Source organism: Zootermopsis nevadensis, unplaced genomic scaffold (assembly GCF_977971745.1).
Source record: "Zootermopsis nevadensis isolate Lab colony 2312 unplaced genomic scaffold, Znev_1.0 Znev_ptg000001l, whole genome shotgun sequence".
Classification (NCBI taxonomy): Eukaryota; Metazoa; Arthropoda; class Insecta; order Blattodea; family Termopsidae; genus Zootermopsis; species Zootermopsis nevadensis.
The window spans coordinates 4149902-4170369 of record NW_028259133.1 but is presented as its reverse complement, the minus strand read 5'-3'; the positions used below and the strand labels follow the sequence as shown (position 1 = coordinate 4170369).

Below are 20468 nucleotides of genomic sequence, written 5' to 3'. Positions count from 1 at the left end.
TTATAGTTTTAACCATGGTTTATTTATCTTAAGACAAGTGTTAAGGTCACGTCAACTGCTCACGGCTTCTGAAGCACTGCATTTTACCCGATTAAACCCAAGTTCATATTAAAATCTCAGGTTAGGTTCTAAATGACCCAGGCGACCCGACTGACTCTCTCGCACGATGTTGTGGTTGCCCCGCCTTCCAAGCCAACCCCAGCCCCTCCACTGATGCCAACGACACTAACCCCTATCCCAGCGTTCGGACCACATCCACCATGGACGTCAGCCGGGAATGTGGGTCAATCGGGGTCGTAGCGACAATCTACCCGGAGTAGAGTGAGTACGACAATTAGGGTAAGGGTTGACAGGGCGAGGTTGACAGCTGCAAGTACTGCAAGGTTTGGAATCGCTGACGTGGTAGTAGTCAGATGGTCCAGATGAGGAGTTACAGAGGCGGAAGTCGTGACTGCTAGTGTCCTAGCTGCCTGGATCAACACAGCGGCGTGCAGAGAACAGGCTCCGCCCCACAACACTGCCAGCAGCCCTGCTATACGAGCCGAGGGCCCCAGAAACCGAAGTGCGGACCACAGCGACTCTGGTGCACAGCTGGACGGCCGGTAACCCCCGAAGCCTCGACTGGTGTGGATGCTGGCCGCTGTGGAAACAAACTGCAACTGAGGCTGTGGGGAAGTGGATTTGTAATTCTTTACTGTATAAAGTGTAGAGAATTTCCTGACAGACACCAGCTGTTTTTTTTTTTTGATATAACGGGGGAGCTCCGATAATTTAAAATATCATTCCGATGCTGACGAGACAGTTAATGAACTGATATTACAATTTATCCTAAGATGCAGTCCGCCACCAAGAAACAGGAAACAATTATGTCTTAGGGAGGTACAGACGCACGTGAGACTCGGATCCTTAGAGTTGTTGTGGGTTGTAGAATAATTCGCGAAATAACCATCAATAAAAATCAAAGGTATCAGTATTTGCTTAATTAAAATAACACACTTCTGAATTACACGGTTCCATTCATTTAGCAAAAGTTCGAGTAATCGACTGAAGGAATAGGACAATCTCACCGGAATGAACAAAATCTTAAATAGGAATAGTGAGATGACGTTCAGTACGGGAAATTGTTTTATTTGAAATTAACCCACAGATACGATGAATTTGCAATTTTCTTGTCTTGTTACTATTACGTTAAATATTTAATTAAAGTAAAATGTTTCCCTGGATTCTATATAGCGACTAAAATAACTGAAGTACACTTCCAGAATACGAGTCTTGGTCTCTCACTAAAGACTTTACTCAATCCATGGACAAAAGTCCGTCACTCAGCTTGATTTTTATACAGCCCGGAATTTCATTGCTGTCTTCACAAGATCCTGCTAATGAAACATATACCTAGCCACCTGAATCCAATCCACATCCTCACTTTCTACCTTTAAAATCCGCTTTAATTACATTCTCCAATCTGCGCCTATCGGAATTTCTGTTTCAACGTATTCGACATCAGGAAACCGTTTAAAGTTTATTTTCTCCAAGTGATTACTTTACTGATTTCGCCTTTTATTATTAAATAAGGATAATTAACTTCAGTTTACTTCACAAGAGAAGTGTTGATTACAGTAGAACTCCTATTGAGCGTCTTAATCTCTATGACGTGTAATTCTCAGAGAGTATCAGAGCCCTTTCGAAACACGTTCAATTCTTCTTTCCAGATAACTGTGAGTATAAGACTGTTATTGGACGAATTGATCACTGCTTTACAACTAATAATGCACCTGTCGAAGGGCTGTTACTGAACATCTGCATTTCTCTACCCCAAAGCGATTTACTTACTCAAAGCTTCCACTCGTATTGTTCCTAAATTATTAGCTGGTAATTTCACTTACCAGCAGCCAATACGGTGGCTCCACCCGCGGGGATACCCAGTCCAAGGTTGAATTCCCCACGTTCCTCGATGAATGCAACAGTTCCCATCACCATAGCCGATATACCACACACAATCTGCAACAGTGACCACTCACGTATCCAAACCTAAGTGAGGTGATTGCCCGTCATACTGGTACGGGCAGAAGTGCATTAGTTCGGCAAATAACATTTATTATTTTTGCACAGGACAATTTATTTTACTGTCACGAAGGCAGAATGTGGGCACTGTGACCCAGAGATGGGACTCTGACGGAATTTTCCTGTCCACAAAGTAGGCGAACTGTCAGATGACCCGCGTTGCTCGTTTCACAGGATTCTTTAAATGCGAGTGTCTACATGATTCAGACGGACATCTCTTGGACTCTTTTCTGCCGTTAGAGTTCTTAAAACCACTAATTTATGGAAAATGTCACCTGGTTGGTACAGCTAATCTTCCACCCTGGACTATCTCTACCCAGTGGTTCAACGGAGTAGGACATAATCATTCGATAAAGGATACAGAGCCAATTTCTGAGACGTTGTGAACACGGAATCCATGGGCAAAATCCAAAATGAGAGCCATAAACAAAGTTTATTTTTGAGATGATAATGTTGCGTCATATTGCGTTGAATATATACTTGCTCAATTTTATCAGTCTAATCACAATAAAATATTATTATTAAATATTAAAATATTACTACAATTAACATTTAAATATTTAAAACATATTTAAAATATTTAAATATTTAAATGTTAATTGTAGTAATATTTTAATATTTAATAATAATATTTTAACATTTAAATATTTTAAATATATTTTAAATATTTAAATGTTAATTGTAGTAATATTTTAATATTTAATAATAATATTTTATTGTGATTAGACTGATAAAATTGAGCAAGTATAGTTTATTTTGCATGACGGAGGAAAATCTTCAATAATTTTATTTATAAGATTTCTTGTTGAAGATTTCTGTCTTCTGGGTTGTTGCGCTGTGTAGTCTGGTCGATGTTTACCAACGTTTCAGAGGTCATACTGCCTCCATCATCAGAGTATGAAGATTTCTGTCTTCTGGGTTGTTGCGCTGTGTAGTCTGGTCGATTTTAACCAACGTTTCAGAGGTCATACTGCCTCCATCATCAGGGCGATGAGTATGAAGATTTCTGTCTTCTGGGTTGTTGCGCTGTGTATTATGGTTGATGTTTACCAACGTTTCAGAGGTCATACTGCCTCCGTCATCAGGGCGACGTAGGCAGTTAGACCACAATATGGTCAATGTAGATGGGCTGAAAGGGGTTATGCTTAGTGAGGTTAATAATGGAAATAGCAGCGCGTTCAGGACGCACTTCGCATACCCTAGTCTGACGCATGATACATGACACACAAGAAGTGGTATATGACACTAAGCTGAAGCTCCTTCATCGTCCTACGTCTCGTGTGAGATGAAATACACAGCAGAAAAGCAAAGTCAGACAGCACGTCACTAGAGAAATGTCTGAAATTGTTTACAGTAGAATGGTTACGGTTGAATCCATTACTGATTTCATTATTAAGTAACTTACTTTAAGGTAGAATACAATCTATGTAATTTGTGTACCATGTCTCATTTGAAAGAGGGAATTTATGATCTCAAGGTTTTTCTACCAACTGAATGCATTTCCGTGGTATCCATTGCGATTAGTACCATGCTTACCATTACCTCCATAAGCAAAACATTTTTAATGCTTTACAGACGCGTCCCGGGCAACCTTCGGTGTTTCTAGGGGCAGACCCTACGGAGAACCTATTAAGGTCACTCTATATCCGTCCATATGTCCGTCCGCATGTATGAAATAACTCCAGTACGGATAAACAGATTTTGATTAATTTGTTATTGGAGAGTTTTACAAAAACTGTCTAGTCATTTCAGTTAAAATTAAATACGGCAGTTTTAGAGACCACTTCATACAAGGGCAGAAATACTTTTTGGGCTTATCTCAAGGGCATTTACTATGGTTACTCAGCGATGTCAATACCCAGCCAGACATCCTATTTATTATTATTTAGTGTTCTGTCTGAGGACAGGTCCATATGAACAGGATCCTTCCATCCTTTTCTCGGACTGGGACCTGTTCATATACGTTCTTGGCAGATGATCCAGAAGTGGTTTGCCATTGCCTTCTTCTGTGTGTGAATGGAGTAATTGTTGGGATGCCACGGAGGAAAACTCCGTGTTGCCTAGACCACGGCCTTGCCCAACACAAGTTATAAATTCGGGCACCGTCGGGAATCGAACCCGAGACCCCAGGATTACAAGGCCAGCGTTCTAACCTACCAACACAAAAGGTCAGTGGCCCTAAGTAAGTATGCTCTTTTGTGATATTACGTCGTCTCCTTCCCAACCATACAACACCGCTTCCAAACAAGGTATTTAGTACACCGTTAATTTAAAACTGCCCATAAAATTGTCGTGAGCGAACAATCCTTTGTATTTCTGTTCCCCACAAATATCTAATACGAAGATAAAATTACTGAAGCTAAAAACTGGCTATCGGTTACTTCCTCCTTTCAAAATCCTCTAAACTCATTTCATGTCAAACTCACTTCTCACAAAGGTTGCATAATCTACCTTTCAAAGGCAGTTGAATAACCAGCCGAGCATAAAGTCAAAGGTTTCAACATCAATATGTAGTTTGTACTTCGCTACCGGATGAATCAATACAGCGATGTAAATTCATTCCGGTGTCTTTCAGCCCGAAACCTGTCCCGCTTAAAACGGTTTTCAACAAGTCGAATGTATCAATGATTAACATACCCCAACCTACACTCCCAATACTTCTTGTTGGGGAAGCATACACATGTAATTCCACGTCCGCTAGCTACATATCCATAATGAACTTTGTTAAATTAAAACGAGGAATACATTTTAAGACCTACACGAATTAAACCAGAGAAATAATTCAATTCAATTCATTTATTTAAGTGCTCGACAACAGCCAAGCACTAAACCAGGGTATAGGATAAAATATAATAATTAATTTATTTCAATAATAATAATAAAAGTAAAACAAACAAATGAAACTAAATATATAAATGCACCATGTTAATAATAATAATAATAATTAGTATATATTATTTAAATCTTGTCCGTCTAATCACAATAAATTCTTATTAAATATTAAAATATTACAATAATTAACATTTAAAATATTTAAAATATTAAAATATTAAATGATGTTCTTTATCGAAATATTCGATTTACATTAGACCATCATTTTTTTTCTAATGTAAATCGAATATTTCGATAAAGAACATCATTTAATATTTTAAATATTTTAAATGTTAATTATTGTAATATTTTAATATTTAATAAGAATTTATTGTGATTAGACGGACAAGATTTAAATAATATATATTTATTATATCACAATATGACACAACTTTACCATCTCAATAATAATTAGATTCATTTATTGAATCATATTTCACAAATAAATGGGCTAAATACGATACCTAAGTAATATAATTCAATTTAATAATTTTAAATAAAATAAATAATAATAAATAATAATAAAAACAAACATGTGTACTGAAAACACAGCTAAGTTTATGTCTTGTTTCCCCCAAGATTTTACCAACTTGACGGAACAGTTGAATTTCTTCATAAGACAAGATAATAAATGCACCCCTCTCGGTTACTGCTGCCATTTCCAGCGAACAAGAAAATGAAAGGCAAGATTACTTTCCTCCACTTTTTTCAATTTAAAACCTTTCTCTCTCTATTCGGAGCAGACTAAGATGCGTTTGAATGCAGCTGATGGAAGTTTCTACAGGTGACTCCAGTTTGAGTTGAAATAATTTAATACATAGTAACCTTCCTCTAAAAAAAATCACCAACTAATACGCCATTAATCAACGACAAACCATTGTATCCATAAATCTCGCAGCAAGCATTATCGACGAGGAATTACAAAAATAATTAATCAATAATTATTTCAGAAGTAAATAACATTTTTTAAAGAATTATTACGAATATCTGTTTTACAGTGCTTCAATGCGATATTTATAATGCCTTCTGATTTTGTACGTATGTTTATGTATTACTGTCAAAATATATTTTATGCGGATATTGAAAATTATGATGAAATAAATTGGCGTGGAAGGGTGTAAGTTTGATTTTGGAATCAAATTATTTACCGTCTGTGAACTGTGGAATTAATTACCTCTAGACCTGTTGGTTGCACTGGCAATCGGCAACACCTACTGATCCGCTTAGATAGACGGATGAACGACATGTTGGCACAATAGACCCGCTCAGTTTACTTTAATGTATTTCGATTATTGAATTTTACTATTGTTACTGAATAATGAAAAATACTTCAGGGATCCAGATATCAACAGAATTAAAGTAAAGTAAAGTTTGTCCCACTATACGCCATGTAGGCGTTTGGGGTGAGTGGAGGTGTAGCTCCTCTCTTCCTTGACCTCGGCACTAGATGGGGGTGAGTGGTCAGCATCACGCCCCGGCCGGCTTTACCCCCGGGAAAGGACCCCGGTACCCATTGTAGAGGAGGCTGGGTGGGCCCCAGAGCCGGTCTGGACGCAGAGGCTAGAGGAAAAAAATCCTCTGCCCCCCTCGGGGATCGAACCCCGGTCGTCCAGCCCGTAGCTAGTCACTATACTGACTGAGCTATCCCGGCAGATTTATTATCTAATAATATTATAATTAAGATCCCACAAAACATTACAAAACTGGTAGACATGATACACGTGGACAAATAATAAACTGTATAAGATTAAAATAAAAAATATCGCCTTGGTAATGAAATACGGACATACGAATATGTTCAAGAAACTTCAGGAAGTTAATATTATACAACTAGGTTATTCAACGACGACATTCATATCACATTACCTCAGTAAGAACTAGACCCACTAATAGCATAGTTCGAATACTGCAACTTAAATAGACCAGCTACAAAATAACCTATTACAATAACGTAATGTCGCCTTGTAATCCTGGGGTCTCGGGTTCGATTCCCGGCGGTGCCCGAATTTATAACTTGTGTTGGGCAAGGCCGTGGTCTAGGCAACACGGAGTTTTCCTCCGGGGGCATCCCAACAATTACTCAATTCACACACAGAAGAAGGCAATGGCAAACCACTTCTGGATCATCTGCCAAGAACGTATATGAACAGGTCCCAGTCCGAGAAAAGGATGGAAGGATCCTGTTCATATGGACCTGTCGTAAGACAGAACACTAAATAAATAAAATAAAAAAAGAGCCGCCTAATGCACGGCACGTCCTATTATAATACAGTAAATATTGTAAATAATGGTAATACTAAGATGGCCTCTTCTGGGATGTAAAGCCGTGTATCGTAATTTGGCAAGAACTTTATCAACGTTTCAGACGGAACTTCTACCAGACTACACGACGCTACAACCCAGAAGACAAGTCATCTTTGTACCAACCTCAAATCCTACTTAGATGGTAATAATGACAATAAAATCATATATTCTCACTGGCAAAACGTCCTTATTCAATGCACAGGAAATAACTTTGTGTCCCAAAATAACCGTAGTGGAAAACTTAAATCCAGTGCACTATATAAACTGAATCTTTTAAAACTAATCTCTCTACTTACAGGGACGAGATGATACCCTTCAAAGCAGACATACTACAGCGCCAGAATCACCAAACAAGCTCAGTTTTTGGAATCAATAACAGCTAAAACGATGTATTATATTCAGTTCTATTCACTTCCAAGGCTATTCAAGTTTACAAAACGAATCGCTCCACTTTCGGGGTAAAACAAAATTCAGCAACATGTTAACGTGTCAACTGTGATAAGAAATGTTTGTCTCTGATCTTACAAATAACATCTACATAATCGAATGAATCTAGCAGCAAGACATGTTTCGCTACGCCTTTGACGTGATTTGTCGTCTACGAGAAGAAATTGATTTTCAATGTGACGACTGCTGCTTAATTTTGGTGTCACTGTGATCCATGATTCATCTCCCGATATGATATTTTTAAAAAGTTTTTTTTCATTTGTTTCTGAACATTGAAATAAGCCGGAAGCTACAAATGGTTTTTATTTCTGCTAATGTGTCAGAGAGCGTGGAATAATGACCCTTCGTTTCAAAATGGCTGTATTAGAAGTATCCTTTATTTCCGTAAACAGTCAGTCGCCTGTCACGTCGAACTAAATCTGTCCAGTCGATTCAACTCGACAACCACAGGACGGATTTGGATTAAATTTGATGTGATGGTTGTGTTATTCTGCGTGACCTCAAAATCCTACTAGCGTTGGTAACAAAATTACGACTTACTTAAACATTGATTTGCTGCGATCTGGTGACCAAAGTGGGAACTATCGAACAAGACGGATTTATAAGATAGTGTAATTGCGTCATATTGTGAATATTATATCAATTATTTATTTTAATCCGTCTGATCACAATATAATTTTATTTAAAATTTCTTATAATTAAGATAATAAAATATAATTCATGTTCCTTATCGATTGATCGAAATGTAAATCGATCAATCGATATGGAACATCAATGATATTTTATTATCTTAATTATAAGAAATTTTAAATAAAATTATATTGTGATCAGACGGATTAAAATAAATAATTGAAGAAGGATTTAATAAGTTGTTATGTGTACAGAATAAACTTTCCGAGCTTGTTTAGAAATAGCGTGAGAGAAGGGGGACGGACGAGCAACCACGTCAAATATAAATTTTATTAAAATCTGTCAAGCATAGTCAAGTTATGAAATGACACAGGATAAGAATGATAACATTATATTAAAAACGGAAGAATCATGTAAAAAAAATGTACGTGTTACAGAATCTGCGTTGACTTTCATCGGCAGCCACTGTTCGAAACATGTTTCGCTACGACTCATATTTAACGAGATACCATCGTAAATGTCGGTCTTTATATGAAGTGTTTGTTGCTACCCGATTTTTTTTTCCAAAACTGGAGCATGCAGGAAAATTTTTAAAAGACATTTCCAGCTTATGAAACCTTTCCAGCGGCTGCCACCTTTTACATTAACACATAAAGACACGGCGAATCAAAAATCTTTTATTTTCCGAATTTTAAATGTGACCACGCCAAAAATGATCACGTGTTACAGAAATCCAAATTCTGTCATCGCATAACGGAATCAAAAATGTCCAACTAATGGATTGTTTCGATGTTTCCATAACTAACATCTGAATAATATCGTGCGAAAAAAAAAGTTGTATCCAATTTGGGCTAACTCTTCCGACAAAACTGAATTAGAAGTCTGTGACACAGACCAAATGGCTTAGGCTGTAGATCGGGCCTTCCTCTTATTCAAGATTCAATTTAATATCTTCAACGTTCTTCCTTCTATTTTATTTTCACCGTCTTCTGTCCTTTCCTTCATCGTAAATAAAGCCCCAAAGGAATTTGTATTCAGTTTTGCCTCCCTCTATAACGTCGATGATCGCATCTCAGCTGCAAATGATCTCTATCCGACGCGCGTGCGTTCAGCTACAATATTGAGACTCTTATTCGTTATTCATTTCAGTAAAGCAGGATCCAGAAGTCTGCCCGAACGCTGAGACCGAGACAGCAGATTTTGAACATACGTCCCCTCTCCCCAGATACAGTTTCTCGGGGATGCTATGTTGTCAAGTCATGCAAATTATTGACACGAGGTCAATAATTTGACAGGTCAGATATTTCTATGCTCTATGTAAACAAAATGACCTGTTACTGTGGTTGGCTCCACATTATGGTGTTTCAATGACCAAATGATCTGTTCAAGTTTATTTCTGAAAACGAAATGATAGCCACTGGCAGGTACTGGCTGACGTTTCGCATTTAACACCCGTTGCCACAAATATATTTGTATATAATTTCTGGAATTTCAAGCTTTACAGATGGTACCTATTAAAGGATTTTAAAGACGTTTTTCTAGCAGTTGTAGTGTAAATTTAGAAACTCTGTACCATAAAATGTTGCATTTTTCTTCTGTTTTTAGCATTAATAATATATCCAAAATAATAACTGGTTTTTATAGGGTTTTAATCCCCCATTATAACCTCAAGCCACGAGATAGAAATCTGTAGTTCAAATTTAAGAGAAATAAAGTTGACAGTGTAGCTGTCATGCTTACTAACAGTAAATATGGCACGATCTAACCATTCTATAAAGCATGGAGACATATTTAATTATATATAAAAGAAAAATACTACCGGAAAAAATTCAAAACTAATATACATAATCACACACTTCTGATAACATCGATATTTTACGAACGAGGAAATAAAGTTTCTAGAGAAAGGCATGAAATATAAATTATACCATAAACAGAAATGCCGTACAGAAGTCTTAGTAAGTTAAGCAGAAATAGGGAATGGAATGGAATATAAATATAAAATTAAAGTTGTCTAATGATTCCTCATCACTAAAGCTAATAAAGGCAATCAATTAATAATTTTACCATGCACAAAAAATTGCAATTAATTTTTTAAGAAAAAATCAGTTCAAAAAACATAGTAACAACCCAATCAACCAATGTAAAGTAAAGTTTGTCCCACTATACGCCATGTAGGCGTTTGGGGTGAGTGGAGGTATAGCTCCTCTCTTCCTTGACCTCGGCACTAGATGGGGGTGAGTGGTCAGCATCACGCCCCGGCCGGCTTTACCCCCGGGAAAGGACCCGGTACCCATTGTAGAGGAGGCTGGGTGGGCCTCAGAGCCGGTCTGGACGCAGAGGCTAGAGGAAAAATCCTCTGCCCCCGTCGGGGATCGAACCCCGGTCGTCCAGCCCGTAGCTAGTCACTATACTGACTGAGCTATCCCGGCTCATACCCAATCAACCAATATAAAATAAAATAAAATCCAGCCTTAAAACAATCAGAAACCAGAACGACATATATGGAAACACAACATGAGTCCTACAAACACGTAAAAAATTTCACACACAAAATGCACGTGTTAGGGCCGCCGTTAACTGGAGGAATTCGCCAGCTACGACTTAGCCAAACTAATAAATCTTCCTTAGACACATAACATTAACATTTTTCAGTTTAATCGAGGATAATTTGATCCCATTTAACAAAAACACTAGATTATGTTCGTCTGATACCAAAACAAATGCACACAAATATAACTAAATATGGCACAGCAAATATAATTTACAATATATTACCGAATTTAAACAAAATTCTGGTGTATGACACACAGAACATGCTACATACTAGGTATAATAGAACAGAATTTTTTTTCCAATATGAAAATATTATAAGCAGACTTGCCATGGTTGTCCTCACATAATTAATTATTAGCTTCCGTGTTCTCCCGTCACAAATCTCCCTCAGGATAACATGGCTTCATTTTACATACTTGCTATTTGCTCTCGTTCACATTTCCAACGCGAAACGTGAATTACGTAAAAGCTTATAAGTAACAACATCCATCATATGACCTGTTTCATCATAGAAACTACTAATGAAATTTAATAAAATTTGGAATCGGTAGTCTACGCCACAGAAACGTTGTGGGGGAATTAATTATGGTGGTTTAATACGACTTCTATTTTTAATAAAGCTAAAATCGAATTTTCTACTTCATAAACAAGTTCTTCATCGTATAAAGTTTAGTACGTACATAAACCAAGTATTTACTCTTATCAACATTTACACTGTATTTAAATTTAACGAAACAACAAGCAAATCGTATGTTATCTAATAATGTTGCTGCGAAGAATTAGACTATCTTTCGTGATCAAGCATTTCGGTAAATATTTTTTGCATAATTGTTTTTTTTCGTAATATATATAGGGGAGACCAGGGCAGAACGGGGAACGTAATCTTTGGAGGCATTTGGAAGGGACAATAACAAAGACATGGAAGAATCTTGTGTGGATTTATTGTCTATATGAGATTTATAATGAGTTATTACTTTAGTTCTAAGATTTACAGGTTTTTTTCAAATATTAATTTCTTTACAAGAATATAACTTGCCCCATTTTGCCCCGTGTCCGGGGCAAGACGGAGTATGGTTGATATGCGTTTGAAAAGTTGCAAGAAGACACAGATTATCTAATAATTACGACGTAGGATATAAAAATGATTTAGTATACAATGTAAAATGTCGAAACTTTATACTTTTGAAATCTTCTTAGGCCTAACACAGACGGCACACATGTGCACCTCTTTATCATCGTGACTACCAACACCTGCACATGAGTTAAGGGCCGATTTCAATCAAGACGAATACCGGATCCACCCTTCAATAGCCTGCGAGTAGACATCGCCAAATTATAGTTACTTGTCATTTGATCATCTTATCTGGGTACCCCATTCTGCCCCGAGTATATTCTTTCAAATTAAGATTGTCCCACCAAAAATAACACCATGAAAATAAAAAAACTATTGTGTTTAAGACTTTCAAGAAAACACCTTGTAACATGCATCATTCAACAAAGTGGATATGAATAATGAATAGGTTTTACCTTCACTGGAAGTTGAGAACAATTTCTAAAATTATGTTTATAGTTTAGATGCGTCATGTTTGTGTTTTCAATTCATACATATATTTATTCTTCAAGTCTATACACAAACCATTTTAATATTGATGTTAAAAATTAAAATTGATATAAATATTCTGCGCTATTCATCGTTTCCTCGATGTTACAATTTTGCGCTATATATTACAACATGTTTCGATGTCTCAGCATCATCTTCAGGTTTTATTTTTAAAACTATTCCATATTTTTTAATGCACGCTTTTCAGTAATTGTAGATTGTAGGTTGTAGTTGTGGATGTTCCTTTCATCTTCTGATTCTTTTGCATATTATGTGGAGTATTATGTTATTTGTTCATTATTTCTGTGAAATTATCAACAATATAATTAACATTATTAATATTATTTATATGTAAATGAGTTTGGATATTGTTATAAAAATTCACTATAAACATAGAATTTTTATAACAATATCCAAACTCATTTACATATAAATAATATCAACAATATAATTAACATTATTAATATTATTTATATGTAAATGAGTTTGGATATTGTTATAAAAATTCACTATAAACATAGAATTTTTATAACAATATCCAAACTCATTTACATATAAATAATATTAATAATGTTAATTATATTGTTGATAATTTCACAGAAATAATGAAAAAATAACATAATACGCCACATAATATGCAAAAGAATCAGAAGATGAAAGGAACATCCACAACTACAACCTACAATCTACAATTAGTGAAAAGCGTGCATTAAAAAATATAGAATAGTTTTAAAAATAAAACCTGAAGATGATGCTGAGACATCGAAACATGTTGTAATATATAGCGCAAAATTGTAACATCGAGGAAACGATGAATAGCGCAGAATATTTATATCAATTTTAATTTTTAACATCAATATTAAAATGGTTTGTGTATAGACTTGAAGAATAAATATATGTATGAATTTCTAAAATGTAGGAGCAAAATCCAGCATGGGTGATTATTTCAGAAACTGTAACCAGAAAATGTCGCTGACTGACATGACATGACCCCTTGCTGTATGCTAATGGTATTTCACCCGGTCCCGATAGATCACGACGCATTGCAGACGAAATAAAGCCGATACCCTGTCTGCCCCGTGACCCCGTTCTGCCCTGGTCACCCCTACATAAAATAAAAGCAGCCGTATATCATTATGAATAATGCACACATAGTTTTACTTATATTTTGTTAAATATTGACACATCTAAAATTTTGTAAGACTGAAATCAACGGTCGAAATAATATTGATGCCCGGTATCGATAAGTCACCAGCGAGGAAACTTCGATTTGGCATTCTTAATGGAATGATACAACGCAAAAATAAATTCTATCGATAATCCGGGCCCAGATCTGAATTCGGAACCTCCCGAATACGAAGCAGGGGTGTTAACTACTCGACCACGACATTCGATGGCGGTGTTATGTGTTGATACCGCAACTGCCCCCACATATTGAAGAGGTCACACTTATCTTAAATTGTTGTGTGTTAATATCACGCTTACCTTCATAAAATGCTCTCACCTACCTGAAGAACTCTCAACCTCAGGACGAGAGCGAACGGATAGGTCCTGAACTCTCGGGTGTCACCCGAACGTGAATCCGGGGTCGGGCACTCGCTCGCTAGTGGCACCGTCGACTCTTTCCGGTGGCTCAGTCGCACCTGCAGCTAGAGCATTTACCTCATTAGTAAACAATAGATGTTCACTGCAATTACTACCACTTTACAAAACTTCATTCCCTTCGAAGGTGCCAGGCAAGTCACGCTCTGCGTCAACCCTGCAAATTAAAATTAAGATTAGCACATTTATCTTAATTTAGTAATATGTTTAGAGATAACGTTTCTGGGATTAATTAGAGACATACTAATTAAGTTAAATCAGAAATACACTCTCTTGAATATGGCTGTCGTATGGGTTGTTTCGCCGTGTAGTCTGGTAGAATTTAACCAGCAGTTCAGAGGTCCTTGCTGCCTCCATCATCAGGACAGTCTACATGGCACTAGATCCCAGAAAAGTCATATTCAATAAAATATTGTAAAACATTTCACTAGTTTATGAGGAAATCACATCAATCGGCGCTGTGTTGGAGATAATCTGAGTGAAAGAAGGTCAGTTTGTATTTACAGATTCCCCGCTTTAAAGCCATTATTCTTGGGAAAGCAAAGTGTAGGGGCTCAGACGGAGTCTGACTTATTTAAAACGGGCGTGATGTTTTTCGACGGACAAAGGACGCCAAGAGTGGAACTACGAGAAGTTGGAAGACAAAACGGGACGGCGTCAAATACCCTGAGTATTTCGCTCGTGCATTGCCGGCCACAGTGAGACGCTACTCGGCTCTTATATCCGAACAATTTCCTTCGTCTAATATTAAATACGTCGGTTAGAGCCAAAGTGAAAGCTAAAATTTGGTAACAACCTCGCCAACTGCTTCATTGGAACTTCAAGTTTGTAACCTGAATGCAGATGACTGTGAAATAGAAATCATTAGATACAGGAGAGAATGTACGAATGAGTTTTTGTTGATTTTCGGGTTTAAAGTTGTGTTTACGATTTCGTCCGCTCAAGGAACTAAAAACCACATTAACTGTATATGATCTTGCGCCATTTATTAAGTAAATGTTTCTTCCACGTTCACTTCCATGCATTGAATAGGTGGAACAAAGTGGTCTCGAAAGGTTTTCACAGCGGTGAGTATGAAGATTTCTGTCTTCTGGGTTTTTGAGCTGTGTTGCGATTCATCGCCCTGATGATGGAGGCAGTATGACCTCTGAAACGTTGGTTAACATCTACCAGACTACACAGCGCAACAACCCAGAAGACGGAAAATAAAATTCAAGCTCTGTTATTTCTCTGCTATTATATAAAGACTTGTCTTCTCTAAATTTCAAATGCAAATTTCACGGACAAATTTTTTGGGTAAGTAAACAACAAATATCGTTAATTAAATAGCTTCTATGTATCGTTTCACTGTGATGAAACACGTACACACGTAGGAAAACGAGTCTGTCCGCATATTTCATACCTGAAACAGCTCGACGGATTTAGATGGGTGCCTAGACTAATTGTTTTGGCGTATTTAATTGTGATTAATGCTACAGCCAAGCAGAGCACATATTTCCTCTCTTGCATAGAAGAAACGCACACAGGGGAATTTTAATGACGTGAGATTAGGGCATGCGGATAACGTTCATAATTTACTTGGTATACATTACTGTGTTTTATAAGCGGATTGCATGTGCGTAATATTACGCCAAATACACAACAATTCCGTCGTTTTAAAATTAAGTTATAATCAGTGAACAAACCACGTTCCTGTAACGATCAAGCCCATGAAATTCTCATTTCATCCCTATGTGAAATAACACGTCATAAATTTATTTGTAGTTTATTTAACAATGCTTTATCAGTAGCTCAGAATGAGGATAATAGTGAATAAAGAATCAGAAATGATGCTGAAATAAGCGATCGTGGCCTAAAATCCCGGAATTTTCCTGGAGGGGCTGAGGAAAACCACGAACCCCTCGGTCAGGATATCCGATCTCCAGGCCGAGCAGGAGTGTTAACCATTCGACCTGGACGTTTGTTAATTTGGTATGTAGACGTCGTTTGTTGTAAGATGAGTACATCCTGGAATTAATGTCAGGTGACCACCTTAATGCTGGATTTATTGATATGGACGGAGGTATGTGAGAGCTCAGACAGCAGAAATTTACTTTTGTAAAATTGTTCTTTTTGGATTTCATCTACCGTCCAAATTAAGATGGATTAAGTCCAAAATGACAATTTTTATATATTATAACGCACCATCGACACAAACCTTCACACCTGAAACTTAACTTCTTTCAATGAACAAACCCTTAAAACTCAGAGCCAGGTCTCCATTTAGCAGGATTTACGAATTATTGCGTCAGAAGACCATAAACTGAATTTATATTCTGCACACAAACAATGTGACTTCCAGGTCCCTTTTCAAAAGATGATGGGTCATATAGCCGGCAATATATCCATTTAACGACATCTCTCAGTAATTCAAGTCACATCTCCCATTTATGAAGCTCTTGTTTTCATACATCCTACGTCTCAGGAAAATACAAGAAATTCTAAACAAAACTAAAGTAGAAACACATGAGTGCACGGTTACGATGTGACGAATTCAGAACACCTCGTCAACAGCTGATCTGTCACGTCGACATTTGCACTCATGATTCCCATTAAAGGTCACGTAGATACGTTTATGTATGTAATTTACAAAGGTGATATTCCTGGAAAATTACTGTAGCCAATTTGTTCGCCGTTCTGGTAAATATGTGTGAGATTCTTTCCACTGCTGACAATTCTTGCTTACTCAAAACAGAATTAATACGTTTTTGGATCTCAGAGTATAGTATTTTACCCCCTCATTAGATCGATTATGTCGGAATTTGGTCAATATCTCTCTTTAAAGTTTATAGTACCAATAGCATACTGAAAAAAAATGTGCTTAGTTATTAATATATTTTAATGTACGTTAATATAAGTGATAGGATTGACAAGAGGTCTGGCATTAGTCGCAGAAATTCAGGTGAACAAAAGGACTTTTAGTTACGAGGTGCGATCGGAAAGTATCAAGACTGTGTCAATAGAGGGCGAACCGGATGTAGTACGAGCTTCTGCCGCTAGGGGGTGCGGCCTACATTCATAGTGAATCAGTGTGCCAGCCGGCATCATCGAATTAGCATTTGTTTCTTAGTTACGGGCGTTTTGGTAGTGCATTACACCGACCCTCCTGCGATTTCGGAATGGCGTGTGCATCAAATTTTGCCAAAGACTCGCCAAAACGGCTACGGAAACCTATGAAATGCTAAAGCAAGCATTTGGGGAGTCCGCAATGGGTCGTGCACAAACTTTTGTGTGGCATTCACGTTTTAAAAATCGCCGAACCTCTGTCGATGATGACGAGCGTTCTGGACGACCATCTTCGAGCACAACGCCCGAAAATGTTACGAAGATTCGGCAGGCCATTCACGAAGATCGACGTCGTACCATCAACGACTTGTGCGACATTGTTGGGATAGGCTATGGGACCTGTCAGCTGATTCTAAAGGAAGAACTCCACATACGACGCATCATCACAACGCGCCAGCGCACACCGCCCTCAAAGTTCGGCAGTTTTTGGCCTCAAACACCATGGCCGTCATCCCGCACCCTCCTTATTCGCCGTGTGACTTCTTCCTCTTCCCAAAGATGAAAATTCAGCTAAAGGGGAGGAGATTTGAGACGATAGAAGAGATTCAGGCAGAATCGCAGATGGTGCTTGACAGGCTGACAAAGAAAGATTTCCAGGGATGCTTCCAGGCTTGGCAGCGGCGCTGGGATCGTTGTGTTCACTCCCAGGGGAACTACTTCGAGGGTGATGGATGAATTTAATACCTGCGATAAGTGTACGGGTTTTTATACGCGGAGTCTGGAAACCTTTCGATCGCACCTCGTACTTGCCTTTTATAACACAGAAGCCCTGTGCATACCATTGCAAATTAAGCAGTTTTGGAAGAAAAAAACAGACATGAACAGAGTTTCTGTTTCTGAAAATTGTTCAAAAACTCACGGAAAGAATCTGTTCTTACACGGCCAAGATATAGGAAGGCCTGCTCGCATTTTAAACCGGTGGTAAATTTTACAATTGTATCAACATGTATCCGTCTTCCAACCACAAACTCAAATGACCGTATGCTTTGAACTTTATAATTCTCTTTCGGTCCGTCTAGTAAACAGTATTCTCTCTGATACGGGATCCAGTATAAGTAGCAAATTACCAGCTCAAAGAAATTCAGATCCGTTGTTTTGTAACTACGTCATGTGGCGAACTTCTTTGTGCTCAGCGTTCTAAATCCCAACTTCCTTCCCTGTAGTCAGTGACACGAACTTCGTCGTGATTGTGATTCAATGTTTCCCTCCAAAATCTGTCATTACTGAGTGGGCAAGGAGAAGATTAAGTTGACCCATGTAATTATTAGACCACACACACTGTTAATGGCTTGGTGCAGTGGGTTCTGTTCTCATTGTACTCTGCAGTGGCGAGACCGTGGTTTCTGTTCATGGAACAACGAGGTTACGGTATGAGCTACTGGCAACAGACCAGAGGCTAGATCTTGTGGCAAAGTAATGAATGTTCTGCAGTGGAGGAAGTGTGGCTTGTGTTTTGGATGGCCTCCAGATTACACCTCGCACCAGTGGCTCTCATCCCAAGCACCAGGAAGCTAAAAGTACGTAATGTCTACATACACAAAACTACGGGAAAGCGGGTGACAAACAACCAAACCCTCATAATTAACGTTAACCCAATCGTCAAATTAAAAACTTACGTCAGATATAATAACTGAAGATAAAATACTTTTTTTTCCAACTGCCCATCTTTTTCAGAAAAAATAATAAATTTTAATGAAAAATATTATCTGGGTGGTCCAAACGTAAGTGAACTGCACGTTAAAGATGAAAAATATGAACTACAAGATTTCTGATAATAGTAAACATATTTCAAAAGACGAAACCGAGTTTTAATAATCTGAAATAAGAATATAAAAATGACCATATCTCGTAGGCCACTACCAATACTGAAATTAACCAGAGTGTAATTGCGTAATTTTACAGGTATATACAGATAATATTATAATATATTATAATTTAATTATTGTACAGAACACAGAACTAGCGCGTATGCAAATCACAATGTTCTTCCAGTTCGCAAAATCAATCACTGGTTTGGAATGGCTGTAATTTTCATCGTTCCATTGAGTTCTTTCTGCTTGTAGTCTATCTATACTTTTCATGCATAATCCGTCTCTAGGAATCCCAGCTGCTATTAAACCTCTTGTTAAACTTAATTGTATTATAAATTGTTAACATAATGAGGTTTACCACTGCGGGCAGAAAAACCTCTCGTGCGCGCTAGTCTTAAAGGTAAGCGCAGAGACCAGAGCTCGTCGCCAACCGACCATTTTAGTGGGCAGAACATAACAAAAGAATGACGAAATTACGGAACCTCACAGCGTACGTGAATCAACACATCAATTATGAATTAAACATTGCAACAACGCAATTTAACATAAGTGTGATCTCATAATAGTATTTTACATTTACATGTATACCTAATTCTTTCCAGTGATTTCGTTATTATAATATTTTCATAATAGCTGTTTAGCTATTCTCATAACGTTTTCAGGACTACCTGTCAATGCCGACACTGACAAACAATTTCGTTGCATCATAAATGATTTTAATAAAGAGTGAGCACAAAGCAAGTTAAACTTAAAATTTGATGAAGAAAACAAATACTTTACACCCACACCAATCGACAGAAAAACTATCGAAGTGTTCTTTCAAATGACCCGCGTGATTGTTGTTATTGCGCGTCTCCGCTAGATGCCACTAGTTTTGAAAATGGCTACCCCCCACAAGAGAGACAGAGTCTGTAACAGCTGTGCAACGCGCATTTCCGACACAATTTCGCACGGAGCCACACAGTCGAGTGTCCATTTACGCCTGGTACAAGAAATTCTATTCACAACTGACACAGCTTCCATCACTGGAGGCAGTCAGCACAAATTCTGGGATGAGTTGGACATCTGCAGTGTGACTCTCGCGGAGCACATATCGAGTCTCTGTGAGGCGCGAACGAAACTTCGAGAGTTTTCTTATCGACTGATGTAAGGATGAAGTTCTAAGCATGCCGAATTTGTTTTTATACAATTGTAAATGTGTAAAGTTATTTTCTGTTCACTCTGTATTTCCCTTGCACTCGCATGCTCTTTACGGGAATGGATCAAATACAAACAAACATTCATTACAAATTTAAATCAGTCTGTTTGTTGTATCTCTCTTTGCCGATCTCGTATTATAATTGGAAACAGGAAGAAAATGTAAACAACAGCAGAAAATTATTCTACCATGTGGTGAACAGACATTTTCCAAATGTATTCCTTGTTAATTTACATATTTTATAGTCTTTGATGTTTGTAGGTTGTTGATTCAAATCTTATAC

At 37.5% G+C, this 20468-nt stretch overlaps 1 protein-coding gene across 2 annotated transcripts in view; it reads right to left on the bottom strand.

The window, feature by feature from the left end:
- The window catches only part of LOC110840615 (uncharacterized), a 154157-nt gene continuing 133689 nt past the window's right edge, over nucleotides 1–20468 (bottom strand). Inside the window, exons 6-8 of one of the 2 annotated variants that reach the window (XM_087350397.1) lie at nucleotides 13978–14118; nucleotides 1884–1998; nucleotides 1–640 (exon numbers count right to left, since the gene is read on the bottom strand). In XM_087350397.1, the coding sequence (XP_087206523.1) occupies nucleotides 285–640; nucleotides 1884–1998; nucleotides 13978–14118 (612 nt within the window). In that variant the 3' untranslated portion in view covers nucleotides 1–284. The remainder of the gene's footprint in view (nucleotides 641–1883; nucleotides 1999–13977; nucleotides 14119–20468) is intronic. The other variant, XM_087350428.1, reaches the window with a different exon arrangement.